At 49.6% G+C, this 17,991-nt stretch overlaps 1 protein-coding gene across 2 annotated transcripts in view; it reads right to left on the bottom strand.

The window, feature by feature from the left end:
* Positions 1 to 17,991, bottom strand: part of PREX1 (phosphatidylinositol-3,4,5-trisphosphate dependent Rac exchange factor 1) — a 192,380-nt gene that overhangs the window by 93,941 nt on the left and 80,448 nt on the right. For both annotated transcript variants that reach the window (XR_014254955.1, XM_082430786.1), the window contains exons 3-4: positions 12,554 to 12,676; positions 3,865 to 3,969 (exon numbers count right to left, since the gene is read on the bottom strand). Coding sequence is in view for 1 of the 2 variants with exons in the window: in XM_082430786.1 (XP_082286912.1) it covers positions 3,865 to 3,969; positions 12,554 to 12,676 (228 nt within the window). In the remaining variant the exon portion in view is untranslated. The remainder of the gene's footprint in view (positions 1 to 3,864; positions 3,970 to 12,553; positions 12,677 to 17,991) is intronic.

Genomic DNA, 17,991 nt, shown 5'->3' with positions numbered 1-17,991 from the left:
GTCCAATTAAGATGAGGTCATTCTCATTCCGGATTAGGGTGGGCCTGAAATCAACAGGCTCCTTATAAGAAGAGGACAGGACACAGAGAAGGCAGCTGTGTGAAGAGGGAGGCGGAGACTGGAGTTCTGGTTCCAAAAGGCAAGAAACACGTGAGGCCACCCGAAGCTGGAAGAGGAAAGGCAGGACCCTTCCCCAGAGCCTTTGGAGGAAGCAGAGCCCTGCTGACACCTTGATCTCAGACTTCGGGCCTCAGAACTGTGAGAATAAATTTTGTTTTAAGCCACACAGTTTGTGGTCATTGTCACAGCAGCCCTGGGAAACTCACACAAGCCTCCACCCTGGTCTCCTTGCTCCTACCCTCACACGGCCAAGGGGAGCCGCTCAAAATGCAAATTAGTTCACATCATTCCTCTGCTCAAAACCATCCCACGGTTTGCCATCCCACTCAGACTAAAACTGACTATTCTATTGAAAGTACTGTCACATGCTCCAACCTGGACGAACCTCACAGACATTATGTTGAGTGAAAGAAGGCAGACACAAAAGCCTCCTGTGTGATTCCATTCGTGAAACATTCTAGAACAGGCAAACCTAACCTTTAGTGAGAGAAATCGGCATAGAGGTTACCTCTGGCTGCACAGAGCGGCATGCCTGGGAAAGGGCACAGGGAACCTTCTGGAGTGGACCTTCTGGAGTGGAGTGTTCTAAATCTTGATCTCAGGGGGTGGTTCCATGGGTGCACACATATGCAAATATTCATTATGCTGTGAGTACATTCATCACACGTGCTACGCAGCAATAACAAAGCTTTCTAAAACTCTCAGATTCGTCCCATTGTCTAAATGCTCCTTCATTATCTGGCCTCTTTCAATCTTTCTGACCCCATGTCCTTCTACTTTTCCTCTCATACTCTCCAATCCAGCCACCCTGGCCTTCTTGCTATTCCTCAAACACACTAGGACCTCAGGACCTTTGCACTTGCAGGTCCTCTACCTAGAGTGCTTTCCCTCTAGATACTCCTTGCCTCTCTCACTTAACTTTACCCAGGTCTCTGCTTGAATGTCACCTAAGACACTGTGTTCCCAAAGAGCCATCTAAAATAGCAGCCACCACCCAAACTTGCTCAAAACTCCCATCATCCTTAACTCACTTTATTTCCTGCAGAGAACTAAATGCCATGTGACATATCATGGAAGTCCCCTCTACGAGAATGGCCACTCCGTGAGAGCAGGGACTTTTCTAGCCTTGGTCACTGTTATATCGCCAGTACTTAGAATGATCCCTACCACTTGGTAGGTGCTCAAAACGAAGCTGGTGAATGAATAAATGAATCAATTATCCCCATTTTATAGACAAGAAACTGAGGCACAGAAAGACGAAGTCCCCGCCCCATCTCTCTGCTAGTGTACAGTACATCATGAATGGAAAGCCAGATTGTGTCTGTTCCCAATGCCTTAACATCCCATAATAGACTCGAGACGGCTCTTCTGCAGGTGGCCAGAAGCTGGGAGATGCCAGCAAGGAGGGAGACAGATGGCGTGTGTGCTGGCACCCCATACCTCCTCCCCTTGCCCAATCCGGCCCAGCCCAGCTGCTGCCAGGAAAAGGGCAGCCTGGCCTACCAGGAAGACTGCAGGAGAGAGAGGAAGGAAAAAAGAAGAAGTGAAGCGCTTCCTTCCTGCACCCCTGCAAACACCTTCTGGGCATCTTCCTGCCTCCCAAGACACAGCTGAGTCCAGACGGTGGGACTCAGGGAGCCCAAGCCTGGGCAGCAGGACCACTGCAGAGCGGTGCTGCCTCAAAGTCCCGGACCAACCACAGAAACGTGGCCGCGTGTGTGACTTTACACTACCAGACTTTGCTTTGTGCCCAGACTCTTATGAATATAAGTGAAAAACCAGAAATGTAAAGATGCAGATACCAACAAAAAATGCACCAGTCCTGAACACCTAAGACGCTTGAGACAAAAGTGGCAATCAGCTGGCCAAGCTCCCCCGCCTCAGATGCTTACTGGAAGTGGGCCAAGCAACACGAACTCACGGGTAAAGGAAACACACATTTTGAATCAAAATCCTGGAAGTATTTTCTTGGAGACCGTGCATTAGGGAGAAGTGCAGTTAAGAACTGTACTATATAGTTTAGCTCTCTGGGCACACGGTTAAGACTCCTTATGCCATGGCAGTTAACTGTTCTACTTTTGTGTGCTGAATCCTGTGTGTGCCGCTGGGAAATAAAACAGCATGGGGGCTCAGGGCGTGGGTGGTCTGTGACTGAATGAGCAGGGAATTTAGAGGCGAAAGACGGAGACTTGAACCCATGAGAAGCTCAATCACTTTTCAAGTATGTACTCTCAGGAAGTCACTTAATATTTTGGAGTCGTCAAAACCACCTGTGGCAAAGGCTATGCGGTGTTCCTGAATGTATTCTTCTTCCAAAGCGACAGAATTTTCAGCTGGGCACAGGGCTGCCCAGAATAAAGCCTACATTTCCCAGCCTCCCTTGCAGCTAGGTGTGACCACGTGACTAAGTTCTGGCCAACAGGATATCAGCAGATGTGTGCAGCTTCCTACTGTGCCCTTACAAGGGGAGGGGCAGGCCCTCCTTCCCACCCTTACTGCATCCCACCAAGTGAGAAGTCGTCTTGGACCATGCCAATGAGGGCACATACTAGGGCACTGGCCCCTGACACTGGGACCCCCATGCCACCCCCAGACTGCCTACTTCCATGTTCTTAACATGGGAGAGAAATAAATGTCTACCTTGTTTAGACCACTGTTACTTGGGATGTCTGTAAGGCAGACAAATGTATACCCCAACTCATACACAACAGACAGCGGCCGGTAAAGCTCCAAGGAGATCACAAATGAGAACCCGTTTTATACACAAGTGAATCGTGCGATTGTAGGAAAGACCATCGTGGGTGTCTATGGTTTTGCCTGACCAACGTCCATTCCCAACTTACTTCCACAAGTGCAAACCAACATCCTTTAGGGATCCACCCACAGCCTTAGGGCCTGTAGTATGAATGGAGTTGACCCCGCCCTCCAGCTCCAGAAGTGACCAATCCGAGCACCAGCCAATCCCTTCGTCTACAGCAACTGGTTCACGGATATGGTCTTGAGCCAAGCTGAGCCAATAAGCACCAGACCCAGAATTTTTGTTGTTACCATTAGAAAAGAGGAGCCCTCTTTATCCTGGAGTTGCTCGGCTATGAGAGGTATAAGCGTGGAGCCACTGGAGGCTACGTTGCCACCACATGGGGAGAGCCTGCCTGGGAACGGAGCCAAGGTGAGAAAAGCAGAACCAAGAGACACACTCCTGATGATGTCACTGGAACACCCAGATTCTGCTGTACCTGAAGCTCTCTCAGGTCTTAAACTTTCCAAGAAAGTGAACCAGTAAATCTTTTTTTTTTTCCTTAAGCCAATTTTAACCAGATTTTCTTTCACTTATAATTAAATAATACTAATAATATTGAATACAATTATTACTACTATTGTTATCAGTCTTATCAGGATCATTACTTTAGAACAGGAATTGGCAAATTTGGCCCTAGAGCCAATCCAGCCCTCTATGCCTATTTTTATAAATAAAGTTTTATTGGAATGCAGCCATGCTCATTTCTTACATATTACTTATGGCTGTTTTCATGCTACAGCAGCAGAGTAGAGTCGTGATGACAGGGCTGTATGACGCAAAAAGGCAAAAATTATTCACTATCTAGCCCTTTACAGAAAACATTTGCGATACCTGCTGTACACAGACTGCCCTAGCTGAGGAAGGGATCAGGTACCATGGGTCTGTGTGGATTCGCAAGGCTGAGGCAGAGAGGAAGGGAGAAGCAGGGGTGACAGTTAACTCACCAAAAGGAAGGCCCGCACGGTGGGGATCTTGTTCAGCTCCACAAGCAGACGCAGGGCCTTCTCGTGGTTACTGCAATATTCTTCATATACGCAGAACTTGTCCTTCTGCAAGACAAGGACAGAGCCTGTGGGAGACAGGTCACGGCAGGAAGGCAGACACTCTGAGATGTGCGGACGCCTGGGCCAGCAGGCCCGGGAGGAAAGGCCTACCCCACACCCTGACCCTGAGACATAACCACAAGGCGGGATTTCAGATGAAGTCGCTCCCACTCGCTACAGGCCTCTCAGCCTCCACTCTTGCCCCAGTTCTGCACCCAGTGACCTCTCAGGAAGCAGCAGGGCCCAGGGTCAAGTACACAGACTCAAGCCAGGCAGCCTGGACTTGAACCCTGGCTGTGCATTTCCAGCTGTGAACTTGGGCAAGTTACCAGACCTCTCTATGCCTTGGTTTCCTCATCTGTTAAGGTGGAGTTAATTATAGTCCCTAACTCATGGGATTGTTACTGAAATTAAATGATTTAATAGGTGAGGTTTCAGCATACAAGAAGTGCTCAATAAATGTCTTTAGAATCAAAACACAAGTCAGGTTGTGTCACCCCACTGCTTAAAACCCTCCAATGGTGTTCTATTACACTAGGAATGAAATCCAACACTTTATTATACCTTTCAAGGGCCAGACAATGTGACCCTGAGTTTCTCTGATCTCATCTCACTGGCCTTCTATCTGCTCCTTGAATTTGCCAAGCCTGTTCCTACCTCAGGGCCTTTGCTCTTGCTGTTCTTTCTACCTGGAACACTTCTGCCCAAAGCCTGGCTACTCCCCAGCATTCGGGTCTCAACTCAAACGCCACCTCCTCAAATGACCCCTGGACTACCCTAGCTAAAGTGGCCACTCAGGTGTACTCTATCACCCCCCCCCCAACCCCCGTCTTCATTTTCTTTATAGCATTCTCACAATCTGGAATTATCCAGATTATTTGTTCATCATCTGTCTTTTCCCACTTGGCAGTTGGCTCCCTGAAGGCAGTGACCACATCCTCTTGTTCACTGAGGTGTCCCCAGGTCCTAGCACAATGCCTGGCACACAGTAGGCCCTCAATAAATACTTACTAAATGAATGAACTCTACACACCTACTAGATGCAATGCCCTGTATATATGAACCAGAAGAGTCTAAATAAGACTCAGGAATTTGGGGGAACAAGTAGATCTCTGGTCACTGCCACACAGCAGTGGCACTGCTGAGGCAGGGGGATAGCTCTCTTGACCTCCAGATACCCCTGAGCCCAAAGCTGGACTCTTTCCAGCCTAGAGGTCACCTGTGAGTCACCAGGTCTGTAACCATCAGTCAGGGTTTCCGGGACTGAAAGGGACAGGAGCCGTCTTAGTTATTAGCAGGAAGGTCTCCACTGAGCATACTCGGTTCCCAAAGGCTCACTGAACACCTCCCCCCAACCCACCAAACCCCAAACAAGGATGTCCTGGGGAAGGCCGCAGGACAGGAAGGGCTGAAGGTGGCTGAAGGGCCTTGACCTGGGGCTGTGGGGCGGCCAGGAGACCCCAAGAAGCTAAGGAAGGAAAAGGTGGGTCTGCAAAGTAAGCAGCTCGTCTTGCTTCTGCACAAGCCCCCAGTCATCCTGCCGGTGGGTGGCTGCAGGAAAGAGGAAACCAGTGAGGAGAGAGAATGGGTTTCAGAATCAGTAAGCCACCCCAACCCAGCCCAGCTCCCCCTGGGGCTCCGTGTACACCATCTGAGCAGATGCCCTGAGCAGCGAAGTGCCCACAGCCAGAGCTGATGGCCAACACAGAGTATGTACAGAGCAGTTAGGACACACCACCCTCTGCTCTCCTGGAATGTGGGAGACTCACTCACACCTCACAATAACCTGACACGGTAGTCACTGTATTCAACCCACTCACACATGGGAAACCAATGAAAGGTCATGAGCCCAGGGTCTCACACCTAGCGAAGTGGCAGGAGGATCCGACCTCTCTTAACCCCCATGCTGACGTCCGGCTCTGCAGCCAAGAGCCTAGAGGCCCTGCTATTAGCACAGCTCCAAGATACGACACCAAAGCCCCCATGGCTACGATCAGCATCAGCCTCATAAGTGCAAGTCCAGGTTCTACAGCCAGACCACGCAGGTTCACAGCCCGACTCCCCAGCTCACCAGCTCTGTGACCTTGGGCAAGGCATGTAATGTTTCAGAGCCTCTGCATTCGTGCCTATAAATTATAGACAGTAATGACCTCCCCGTCATAAGGTCGCTGTGAGGGTTATCAGGTGAATTCATAGTAAATGCGTAAAACAGTGCATAGTAAGGGCTCCTTAACTATTAGCCACTATTGTTATTGCTGTTGTTGATGTTGCTATTATTACCATGGTTACTATTTCAGCAAATTCATTATCCCATTGGTGAATCCATCTATGACAGGTGGGACAGTGGATGGGTAGGTTTTGATGGCAAAAGAGAGACAGGCAGAGTCAGGAGGAAGGGAGCTGAATGGACTCATAGGTCTGGGGAAGGCCACCAGGGAAGGCACCAGGCAGATTTTGAGGACTGTGGTGGCTCTCGCCTCCCGGTATATTTGATTTCTCATTCTTGCACTGTCCACCTCCCCCCAACCACCCCCTGGACCATGAGCTCCATGGAGGCAGGCTTTGCAAACTGATGAGGTCACGGCTATGGCCAGTGGGGACTGAAGTCCCAGACAGAGCGCAGGCCTCGTGACTATCTGATGAATGAAGCAAGAGAGCAGAGGGAGGAACTGAGTGGTGCCCGAGACCCTCACACCAGCCCCACGTTTCTTCAGGACAACCCGGGTGCACCGCAATGCAGCCTCGGCTTTTCCCTGGCCCGTGTGTTGTTTTACCCACCCAGCATCCACTCCCCCTTGTTCTGGTCACAGCCCCCAGTTTTTCCCCTGGGGAATCTGCCTCCTACACTCTGACCCCACTGACTCCACTCCACTCCCAGGCACCATGGGTGAGCGTGTGACCCAGGCCAAACCAATCAAAGAGCTCCCGGTCCTGGCAGCAATGGCCATGCGACCCAAACTGGGCCAGTGAGAGCCCTTAAGGACTCAGGTTGGAACTGCTGTGAAGAGAAGCTCTCTTTGAACTTTTGTTACTAAGCTAGCAGACTGTCACCCTGAAACTGCTGAGGGCCACCTCTGCCACCACACTAAGAATTAAGCCAAAACAGAGGAAAGCAGAGCCTAGAGACAAAGAAAAAACAAGTTCTGAAAACATCATATGAGGTCCTGGATCCAGCTATACCTGATGCCAACACACCCTGAATATTTCATTTGTAGAAGCCAATAAAGTCCTTTCTTTGTTTAAGCCTATTTGAGTTGTTTTTGTCACTCGCAGTGAAGACAGTACTAATACATGCACACTCTAAAAGGGGAAGAAAATGAAAAAAATGGACCCAAGTCTGGTGTGATGACAGTCTCCCTGTTCATCTCCATCTGTACCATGAAGGGGTTGGACCAAAAAGCACAGCCAAATCTGTTCATTCTCACATGCCAACCCCAATCAATAAGAAGTGCTGGCTGGAACACTAGTGAGAAGAATTCTGGAACCCCATGGGGAATGCTGTGATTGACTAGCAATGTCTGCCATGGATGCAGGAGAGGGGAATAAGTCATAAGAGCGCCACAGGTTTGTCATTCCTCATTCCCTGAGCCCCTCCTCTGACACACTGTGCAATGTCATCCTCTCCTTCGGCCTGTGAAAAGGGCAGGGGAGAAGGCTTGAGACTTGGAGAAGTTAAATTTAGCAAATGGCAACACCCCTCTTCAAAACCCCGCCGAGCTTCATCACTCCCATCGCCTTTCATTGAGCTCAACCCCAACTGCATCGCAGGCCGAAGATGCAGCAAATGTGGAAATGCCACCCTTGACAGCTAAGAGGCCAAGTGTTCAATTTCCTCCTAGGGGCGCCCCGTGGGGCTTTGCTTGTTTGGCTTGGAGGAAATGGACAAACCGTTGTGCACACACACAGATGTGGGGGTGGGGGGGCGTGTGGCCGTGGATTTGGGCTGTGAAGGAGGAGAAGGGGACAGCTGCCAGCTGGGGACAGCTGGGGAAGAGGCTCTAGCCCCCAGAGAGGGCTCGAGGATTGTCAGAAGTGGTGGCTGCCGTCCACAGTACCCAGGGGGTGACACTAGCTCCACGGAGACCATCTGCTCCCCACCACTCATTTCACACCCACAAAGACTGAGACTTGGAGAAGGGAAGGAGCTGGCCATGTAGACCTCTCTGGTGGGGAGGGGAGTATGAGATTCAGGTCACTTTCTGCAAGCTATCTTCCGCCTGTCCACACAGTTGTGGGGAGAAGAGGCTAAAACCTAATAACACAGACCACACCACTTCTTGCTAAACCCTCCAACTCTCATAATGCAGTCCCTGCAGGACAGGGCCCCCCATGACATCCCTGGATTCCCTCCATCACTGACTCTGCTCCAACCACTCCGGCCTCCCTGCCTTCCTCCAGTGGACCAAGCCTGCTCCATCCAGGGCCCCTGCCCTGGCTTCCTCTCCACGTGGAATATCCTTCTCCAAGATCCCCTACGTCACCACCTCACAGACGCCTTCCCTGACCAGGATCACCAGATAAAACACAAGACACTCAGCTGAGTGCTCATGTCAGATAAACAACAAACCGTGTTTCAGTAGAAGTATGTCCCAAACATTGTATGAGACGTACTTATGCTAAAATATTATTTGTCGCTTACCTGAAATCCAAATTCATCCAAACACCCACCGTTCTGGGTGTTGTTATTTGCTCAATCTAGCAACCCTGAACCTGACTTCCCAACTTCAGACAACCTCAAGGAGAGTCACTCCTCACATCTGCATTTTATATTCTTCACAAACCCAGGTCCACATCTGAAACGACCTCCTTTCTCAACTGACTAACCTTCCTCATGGAGCCTCATGGCAGCAAAAAGCAAGTCTGTCTTATTTAGGGCACCATCCTCAGGGCCAAGTACAGTGCCTGGTGCACAGTAGGTGCTTAATAATGATATAAAGAGACTTTATCATGTAAGACGGTGAAAAACACAAGTCCAGGAGTCAGACGACATTGGCTCAAATCCCGGCTCCAACACTCACTGCCTGGGTAAGCTTGCGCACTGACTTACCCTCTCTGGGCCTCAGTTTCCTCATCTGTAGAGTGGGTACAATAACAGCACCCACCGTTAAAGGTTGTTGTGACGTTGTAATGAATTAATATACGTGAAGCACTCAGACCAGCACCCGGCACAAAGAGAAGGTTCACTGAGTGCTAGTTTGCAATCACCTCAGTCGTCAGTGGTTGCGTTTGGGGGTGAGGGTGTGAGGGAGTCCCCCACTGTCCACTGGCTGGGCAGCAGCGGTGGGCTGGTCTGTAAGCCAGGGCCCCTCACAGGGTCTGATGTGCCCCTTCCTCTCCTGGAAAGCCTGTCCACAGAGCTCTGTTCCCAGTCACCACCTTACAACCCCGATGCTGTCTGGCTGGCCCTGGTGCCCCCTCCCTTTGGGGCTGCCGGGGGATGCTGTGGTGAGTGTGTCCTATCCGTGAGTCCCTCCCCAGGGACCGCCCTCAGCCTGAGACAGCTGCCTGGCCGGCCCGAGGCTGTCCACCCACTCCCCGGGACAGCCCACGTCCAACGGGGGTGCAAAGGCCCCGCTACCTCATGGCGATTCAGGGCGACCTGAAGGAAGAGGCACGCCAGCTCCAGAGTTCCCCCAACCCCAGGTGGGGTCAGGCCAGGTGGAGACTGTGCAACCTTCTTCAGCTGCTTCCAACAGGCCACCTGTATGCAGGCCTCCAGCTCCTGGAACCCAACCTACAGCAGCGGCCGCTTTTAAAAAGAACTCAGCACCGTCTTCCATGAGCCTTGGGGGAGCGGGGTGATGACTGCAAGTGTTAAATGAAAAAGATGACTTTAAATTAAAAACACTGAATCATACGTGGAGAAAGCTGACTCCTTTTTCAGCTATTCCAATTACCTCAAGGAAAGGTCTCAGCAAGGTGTGCTGTGACACCAAAGCCAGTCTGACACTGTTCATCTTCCTTTTGATCAAACCCAGTGCAGGTCTCAGGCTCAGAGACTCAGGTGGGCAAGAGTTTCTAGATGGAATGCTGTAACACAGCTTGGTTTCTATTGCATTTATTTGTAATAGCAAGAGACACTCATTTTCCACGTCCAATAATGATGCAAATTTCCCTTTTAAATAAGTTTTTTTGACTCCCCACAAAGGCCTGAACATCCACCGTCGGCACATCAGGATTCTGTGGGTAGGCACTGCCCTCATGGATGTCTAGTTTGATGAGGCTACATGAGGAGGGCTCCGGGCAGCACAGGAGAGGGTATAGAAAAGAGGCTGCCTCCTGGGCTCTAAAATCCCCACCTTCCTTCCTCCAGCCGTCCCCTGCATCTCTGAGCAAATTAGCCCAAGTGGGGACTCAGGATCCAGAGACCCTCACTGGCCAGTGCGTTAAACCTGCTTACCACACCTCTGCGGCTCAGGCAGAGAAGTCGGGGGACACATGGGGCCTGGAGTTACTGGCAAGCTGGAAAATGCACCCTGAGGACCCCTTCCCCGCTTCGTCTAAAGTATGGACTATTCCACTTTCAGCTCAGATGTCATCACTTCACAGGCATCCCCAACTATGCCACCACCTCCCAAAAGCCTTCCTTGGTGCCCCAGCTGGAATAACACCCACTGCTGACACTCATGCAGCACCAGCTTGGAGCCAGGCCAGATCTCAGTGCTTTACTCGAATTAACTCATTTCATCCTCATGACAGCACCATACGGCAGGTACTATCATTACTCCCATTTTACAGAGTTGGAGACTGAGGCCTGGAGAGGTGACGTGACTTGCCCAAGGTCACTCAGCTTTTCAGTGATGGAACAGGGAATGGAACCTAAGCAGCCTGGCTCCAGAGAAATGGGGGCTCACTCCTTCCTCTGAACCCAAAGGGAAGACTGTCCCTCCCATCCTTTCTATTTTCCTATTCAAGATACTTGTCCTGGGGAATTCCCTGGCGGTCCAGTGGTTAGGACTCGGTGCTTTCACTGCTGGGGCCTGGGTTCAATCCCTGGTTGGGGAACTAAGATCCTGCCAGCCTCACGGCTCGGCAAGAGAAAAAAAAAAAAATGATGTGTCCTTAACCAGTACTGCCACTAGCCCCTCTCACCACATGCATGGCTACCACCCTGCCCGATGGGCACCATCATCTCAGACGCGCAGTGTCCTCTTCCTGGTCTCTCCACTTCCCCAGCAGCAGCCCTTTAAATGCAAAGCAGATCACATCCCTGCCCTGCACCACGCCCTCCATTAGTGCCCATCTCACCTGTCTCGCTCTCACATTCATCCTATTTCAAACGCTCAGGAATGGTGGCCACGTGAAGAGCTAATAGCCAACATTTAGTGAGCACTTACTGTGGGCCAGGAGCTGTTCGGAGCCCTCTCCTTCCTTGTATTAGCTCACTCGATCCTCAAGGACATCAAGGGTCAGGTCTAGTTTTTTACCCATTTTACAGGTGAGGACACTGAGGCACAGACAAGTTAAAACAACTTGCCAAGGGTGACACAGCCCATCAGCAGCCCGGCTCTGCCATGCTAATCTCGGACCATACAGATGTGATTCCCTGGAGAAGGGAGTCAGTAACGATGACAATGACAACGAAAGTCAGCACCGACATGGACCGAGTGCTTGCTCCAGGCCAAGGTCTCTCATCTCAGCACTGCTGACACTTGAGGTCGGATAATCCTCTGCTGTGGGGACCGTCCTGCACATTACGGGCTATTTAGTAGCATCGCTGGCCTCCACGCACTAGAAGCCAGTAGCACGGCCCCCTCTCCAAGCTGTGACAACCAAAAATGTCTCCAGACGTGGCCAAATGTCCCCTGGGGGCAAAATCACCCCCTGGTTGAGAACTGCTGCTCTCGGCTACACACTTTGTTGCTTTACCTCTTTGAGTCCTTCCATCAACCCAAGGAGGCACCATTATCCCTACTGCTCCATCAGAGGAGGAAACTGAGGCTCAGAGAGGACAGGAGTCTGGCCCAGGCCTCACGCCCGTGAGGCCAGTGCGGGTTTCCTCCCAGTGGGGAGGGTCCCGCGCAGCACGGGTGGAGGAAAGCAGTTGCCTGCTGTGGGCTAGGCTGCCCCCCTTCCTCCAGCTGTCCCCTCACGATTCTAAGTGACTTGGGAAGAGAGTGGCTATTGCAACAAGGATCAATCTCCCTGTCCAGCAGCCCAAGGGGGCACCCAAGGGTCAGACACCCTCGGTGGCCAGTGGGTGGCCAGACCGGGACTCAAATGCAGGTGTGTCTGACCCGAGTCCATCCTCTTGGTCATGCTGCAGCAGAGGGGCCCCGCCAAGCCAGGAGGTCACAGGAGCCCCAGGACGCAGTCATTCAGCAAAGAGCTCTGAGGAAAAGGGGACCACACTCTACATGACATTAAAGGGAGGGAGAGCCAACTAAAAAGAGCCCCAGTCTGCTGGGTCCAACCCTCTGCCCATTGTTCCCGGGGGGTGGAGGCTGGACCCGCCTGCCCACCTGTCTCTCCCTCTCCCAGACAGACCTGCAGACGAAGCTGGCCAAGGGTGGACGGAATGGGGACCCGGGGGAGAAGCCCACTCCCCAAAAGCTGCAGGCTCCCGTAGAGGCTGGGGCATCGTACTCACGAATTTTAAGAAAACATTCCCAAGTTCATGCTGAGACTGAGGCTCCGGATGTAAACAAAACTCCAAGGCAGCCAAGAAATCCTTATGAACTTCCAGGATGTCTTCAATGTTTGAGAACAGGATCTGCGAGGGAAATATGAGGCCCAAGGAGAACATTAATCGAGGTGTAGAGGAGACCAAAATGAAGCACAAAAAAAAAAAATACATAGGGACTTCCCTTGTGGTCCAGTGGTGAAGAATCCACCTTGCAATGCAGGGGACGTGGATTTGATCCCTGGTCAGGGAACTAAGATCCCACATGCCGCAGGGCAACTAAGCCCATGCACCACAACTACTGAGCTCGCGCACCTCAACTAGAGACCCTGCGTGCCGCAAACTACAGAGCCCACGCGCTCTGGAACCCACGTGCCACGGCTACAGAGCCCACCCGCCCAGCCTGCACGCCACAACTAGAGAAGAGAAAACCCGCATGCCACAACTAGAGAGAAGCCCGCGTGCCACAACAAAAGATCCTGTATGCCTCAACAAAGATCCCACATGCCGCAACTAAGACCTGACACAGCCATAAATAAATAAATAATAAATAATAAATAAATCTTTAAAAAAAAATACATAACCCCCCGGTGCAGGCGAGGAGGGCGTAGGAAAACGGGCACTCTCATACGCCGGGAGCTAACAGAAATCATGATACTAACAAAAATACTGCCAACATTTACTAAACAGGATTAATGCCTAATCCTGTGCCAATAACTTTACATGCACTTATGGCATCTAATCCTCACTATAACTCCACGAGGCAGGAGCTATTATCATCCCCAATTCATAGATGAAGAACGGATGCTCAGAGAAGATAATTAACATTCCCAAGGTCACGTGGTCCAGTGAAGCAGCGGAACTGAACTTCACACTCAGCCTGCAGAGGAATATATACCAAGACATCCATCACATCTTCATCACGGCCAGACACACCTGGTATGTCCAACCATAGGACTGATTTTTTTTTTATTGGAGTATAATTGCTTTACAAGCTTGTGTTACTTTCTGCAGCACAGCGAAGTCAATCAGCCATAGGCATACACATAGGACTGATTTTTAAAACGATGAGGGTACTTCCAGGCACCTATTAAAATGACCTGATAGAAGAAAATACAATAGGGAAGGATGTTCCAAATGCGCCATTTAAACTCTCACTAACAATATATGAGTGCCTGTTTCCCCACAGGAACCTATAAAGTTTGAAATGTACAATCTGACCCACAGTTCTACATTTCAGAATTTAACCTTTTGACCAGTCATTTCCAACCAGGGCTAGTTTTGCCTCCCAGGGGACATCTGCCAATGTTTGGGGACATTTTCAGTTGTCACAAACTGGGGAGAAGGATGCCACCGGTGTCTCATAGGTAGAGGCCAGCGATGCCACTACACATCCTATAACACACAGGACAGCCCCCATGGCAAAGAATCGTCCAGCCCAACTTGTTCACTGCACCGAGGCTGAGAACTGGGTGGATGGCCAAGACCATATACTGCAGCCTTATTTGCACTAGTAAAAGATTAGACAAAAGCCACATATCCATTAATGGGGACTCGTCAAATAGTTAAATAAAGTAGATTGGCTATATTTAAATACATGCCATATTCTGAAATACTTTGAGCCTGTGAAAAGGATCTGCAGGTCTGTAGAAACGGATCTGGAGTCCTGAAATGAGCCTTGATACATACCGCGGGGGGAGGGGGGATCATGGTGCCACATGGGATTCCAATACGGGCCCATTTGTGTAAAATAACACACGCAAAGGCCACTCCTCTCTATGCTGGCAGAAGCGGAGACCCCACTGGACAATAACACAAGCTGCTAACCGTCAGGGCCTCTAAGAAGAACTAGGGGAGATTTTCACTGACTTAAAGCCCTTTGAACTGCATGAATTCCTTTTTCTGTTTTGTTTTGTTTTTTTAAACAGGTGCATTTTTTCTTTTTAATTTGGCCACACGGCGTGGCTTGCAGAATCTCAGTACCCCAACCAGGGATCAAACCCAGGGCCTGGCAGTGAAAGTGCCGATTCCTAACTACTGGACCACCAGGGAATTCCCTAAACAGGGGCATTTTAAATTTAATTTTGAAGAAGGCATTCACAGGGTTCAAAAATCAAAACACAGTAAAATAAATATGGTACGGAGTCCCTCTCCCACCCATCCCCCCACTCACCACCCACAGCAGCTGGCACCCAGGGGTCACCAGTGTCGCTATGGCTACGGTTCCCTCTAGGGTTTCTCACCATTCATTCATTCAGCAAGTACTAACTGAGCCCCTACTGTGTGCCAGGCCCTGGGGACACAGCAGGGAACAATGACATGCCTGCCTCCATGGAGGTGACATTCTACTGGAAGGGGACAGACAACCAACAAATAACTATAGTTTTCTAAGTGAAAAGAAGCACTAAAGACGAACATAAAACAGGAAGGGAGTCCCAGGGTGGAGCAGGAGGAAGAATTTGTACATTTAAACACGGAGGCCAAAAATGTAAGGCCAGACACTATAAAACTCTTAGAGGAAAACATAGGCAGAACACTCTATGATATAAATCACAGCAAGATCCTTTTTGACCCACCTCCTAGAGAAATGGAAATAAAAACAAAAATAAACAAATGGGACCTAATGAAACTTAAAAGCTTTTGCACAGCAAAGGAAACCATAAACAAGACGAAAAGACAACCCTCAGAATGGGAGAAAATATTTGCAAACAAAGCAACCAACAAAGGATTAATCTCCAAAATATACAAGCAGCTCAATATCAAAAAAAACAAACAACAGAATCCAAAAATGGGTGTAAGACCTAAATAGACATTTCTCCAAAGAAGATACACAGTTTGCCAACAAACACATGAAAAGATGCTCAACATCACTAATCATTAGAGGAATGCAAATCCAAACTGCAATGAGGTATCACCTCACGCTGCTCAGAATGGCCATCATCAAAAAATCTACAAACAACAAATGCTGGAGAGGGTGTGGAGAAAAGGGAACCCTCTTGCAGTGTTGGTGGGAATGTAAATTGATACAGCCACTATGGAGGACAGTATGGAGGTTCCTTAAAAAACTAAAAATAGAACTACCATACGACCCAGCAATCCCACTACTGGGCATATACCCTGAGAAAACCATAATTCAAAAAGAGTCATGTACCACAATGTTCATTGCAGCTCCATTTACAATAGCCAGGACATGGAAGCAACCTAAGTGTCCATCATCGGATGAATGGATAAAGAAGATGTGGCACATATATACAATGGAATATTACTCAGACATAAAAAGAAACAAAACTGAGTTATTTGTAGTGAGGTGGATGGACCTAGAGACTGTCATACAGAGTGAAGTAAGTCAGAAAGAGAAAAACAAATACCGTATGCTAACACATATATGTGGAATCCACATATATGTGGAAAAAATGGTTCTGATGAACCTAGGGGTAGGACAGGAATAATGACGCAGACATAGAGAATGGACTTGAGGACACGGGGAGGGGAAGGGTAAGCTGGGACGAAGTGAGAGAGTAGCACTGCCATATATACACTACCAAATGTAAAATAGATAGCTAGTGGGAAGCAGCTGCATAGCACAGGGAGATCAGCTCGGTGCTTTGTGACCACCTAGAGGGGTGGGATAGGGAGGGTGGGAGGGAGATGCAAGAGGGAGGGGATATGGGGATATATGTATATGTATAGCTGATTCACTTTGTTATAAAGCAGAAACTAACACACCATTGTAAAGCAATTATACTCCAATAAAGATGTTATTAAAAATAAATAAATAAATAAATAAACGCGGAGGCCAGGGACAACCTCTCTGAGAAGGTGACATTCGAGTCAAGGTCCCAAGGAATGAAGACCAACTCCATGGACCCTGCGGAGGCACCAGACAGTCTGCAGGGGGAGAGCCCTGAAAGTGGGCAGGGAAGGCCAAGGGGCAGGAGACCACTCATCAAAGCTGCAGTCCCAGAAGGCCAGGGTTCCTCTTCGTCCTCCTCGAACTCGCCCTGAGGGACACTTGTCACATGAAGTGGCTGGAAGAATCACCCACACTGTTGGGTTATTTTTCTCTCTCTTCTTCTGTCTAGCTCACATGGTTAAATCTGCTTATGTTAAAGACACATAGGATAGATCCTATTGTTATACTTACTTCAAGGAATGGCTACAGAATTTCAAAATAAATATCTATCACCTGAGTATATACCCCAAAGAAATTAGAGCCTGTGTCCCCCAAAAGACATAGACAAGAACGGTCATCACAGCCAAAAACTGGAAATTGCACGCATATCCACCCACAGGAGAATGAATGAGTCAATTGCGGCACAGTCATACTACGGAATACTATACAGCAATGAAAAAGAATGACTTCCAGCTACATACAACAACATGGGCAAATCTCAGAGACATAACAGTGAGCAAAAGATGCCGGGCATGATGAAAGAGCTAATTTTTATATATAGTTCAAGAACAGGCAAAGCTAATCAATGCCACTAGAAGTCAGTGGGGCATGTACTGGGGGGGGGGGGCACAGAGGAGCCTGCACTTAAGATTGTACCCTTTACTGTATGTGAATTATACCTCATAAAAAAGATAATTTTTTCCAACTGTAATAAATTATAAATTTTAATTATAATAGTTTTTAAGTTGTAATAGTTTGTAATAAACAGACCTAATAAACAGTAGGTACTCAGTAAGTATTTGCCTAAAGAATGAATGAATGCATATAAAGCTTTGATCCCAGACCTACCAGGGACCTGTCATGCACTGGCCCTGTGTAGGTCTCTTTACATCTCTAAGCCTCAGCTTTCTTATCCAAAATACTGGGCTCAGAATTGTCAATGTACAAGGTATCCTTATTAACCAGGACATACACAAGGGGATGTCCTGCTTGACCAAGCCCTTTATATGCTGTACACGCTGGCACCTCTGACCCTGCCCCTGCCCCGTCTCCCCTCTCTCTGAGGACCAGGACCCTGGAGCCCCAAGGACTGGAGGTGGCTTCCCAGAGAGTGAGGTCACATTAGAAAGACAGGCCTGGGGACCGCTGGGGCCTCCACCATGCACACAGAAGGTCTACTGACTTCCTTTCAAAACTCCCCAGAGCCACAGCCAAGACTTAGCCTGGACCCAATTACTCATCCGCCCAGCCTCGACACTCAACACCCAGGGCAGGGCAGGGGCCAGGGTTGCCAGGAGGGCAGATGGAGGTGCCAGGCTCCCAGGGGCACTTGGGAAGGGATTTTCCACTGGCTCCAAGCCAGGGTCCCTGGCATGAGGAGACTGGAAGACAGGATGGTTGTATTGAGCAAGGGGAGAGCCGCAAGGTGGGGAGTGGGGCCCTGAGGCTGAGTCCTCCTCACATCCCCCAAGCACTGTCTGCTCGCGGGACCCAGAGCCCTCCAGGGGCTGCA

The sequence above is a fragment of the Balaenoptera physalus genome (genome assembly GCF_965194825.1).
Source record: "Balaenoptera physalus genome assembly, chromosome: 16".
NCBI lineage: Eukaryota > Metazoa > Chordata > Mammalia > Artiodactyla > Balaenopteridae > Balaenoptera > Balaenoptera physalus.
Note: the sequence above shows the minus strand (reverse complement) of the source record. Positions and strands in the feature narration are given on the sequence as shown.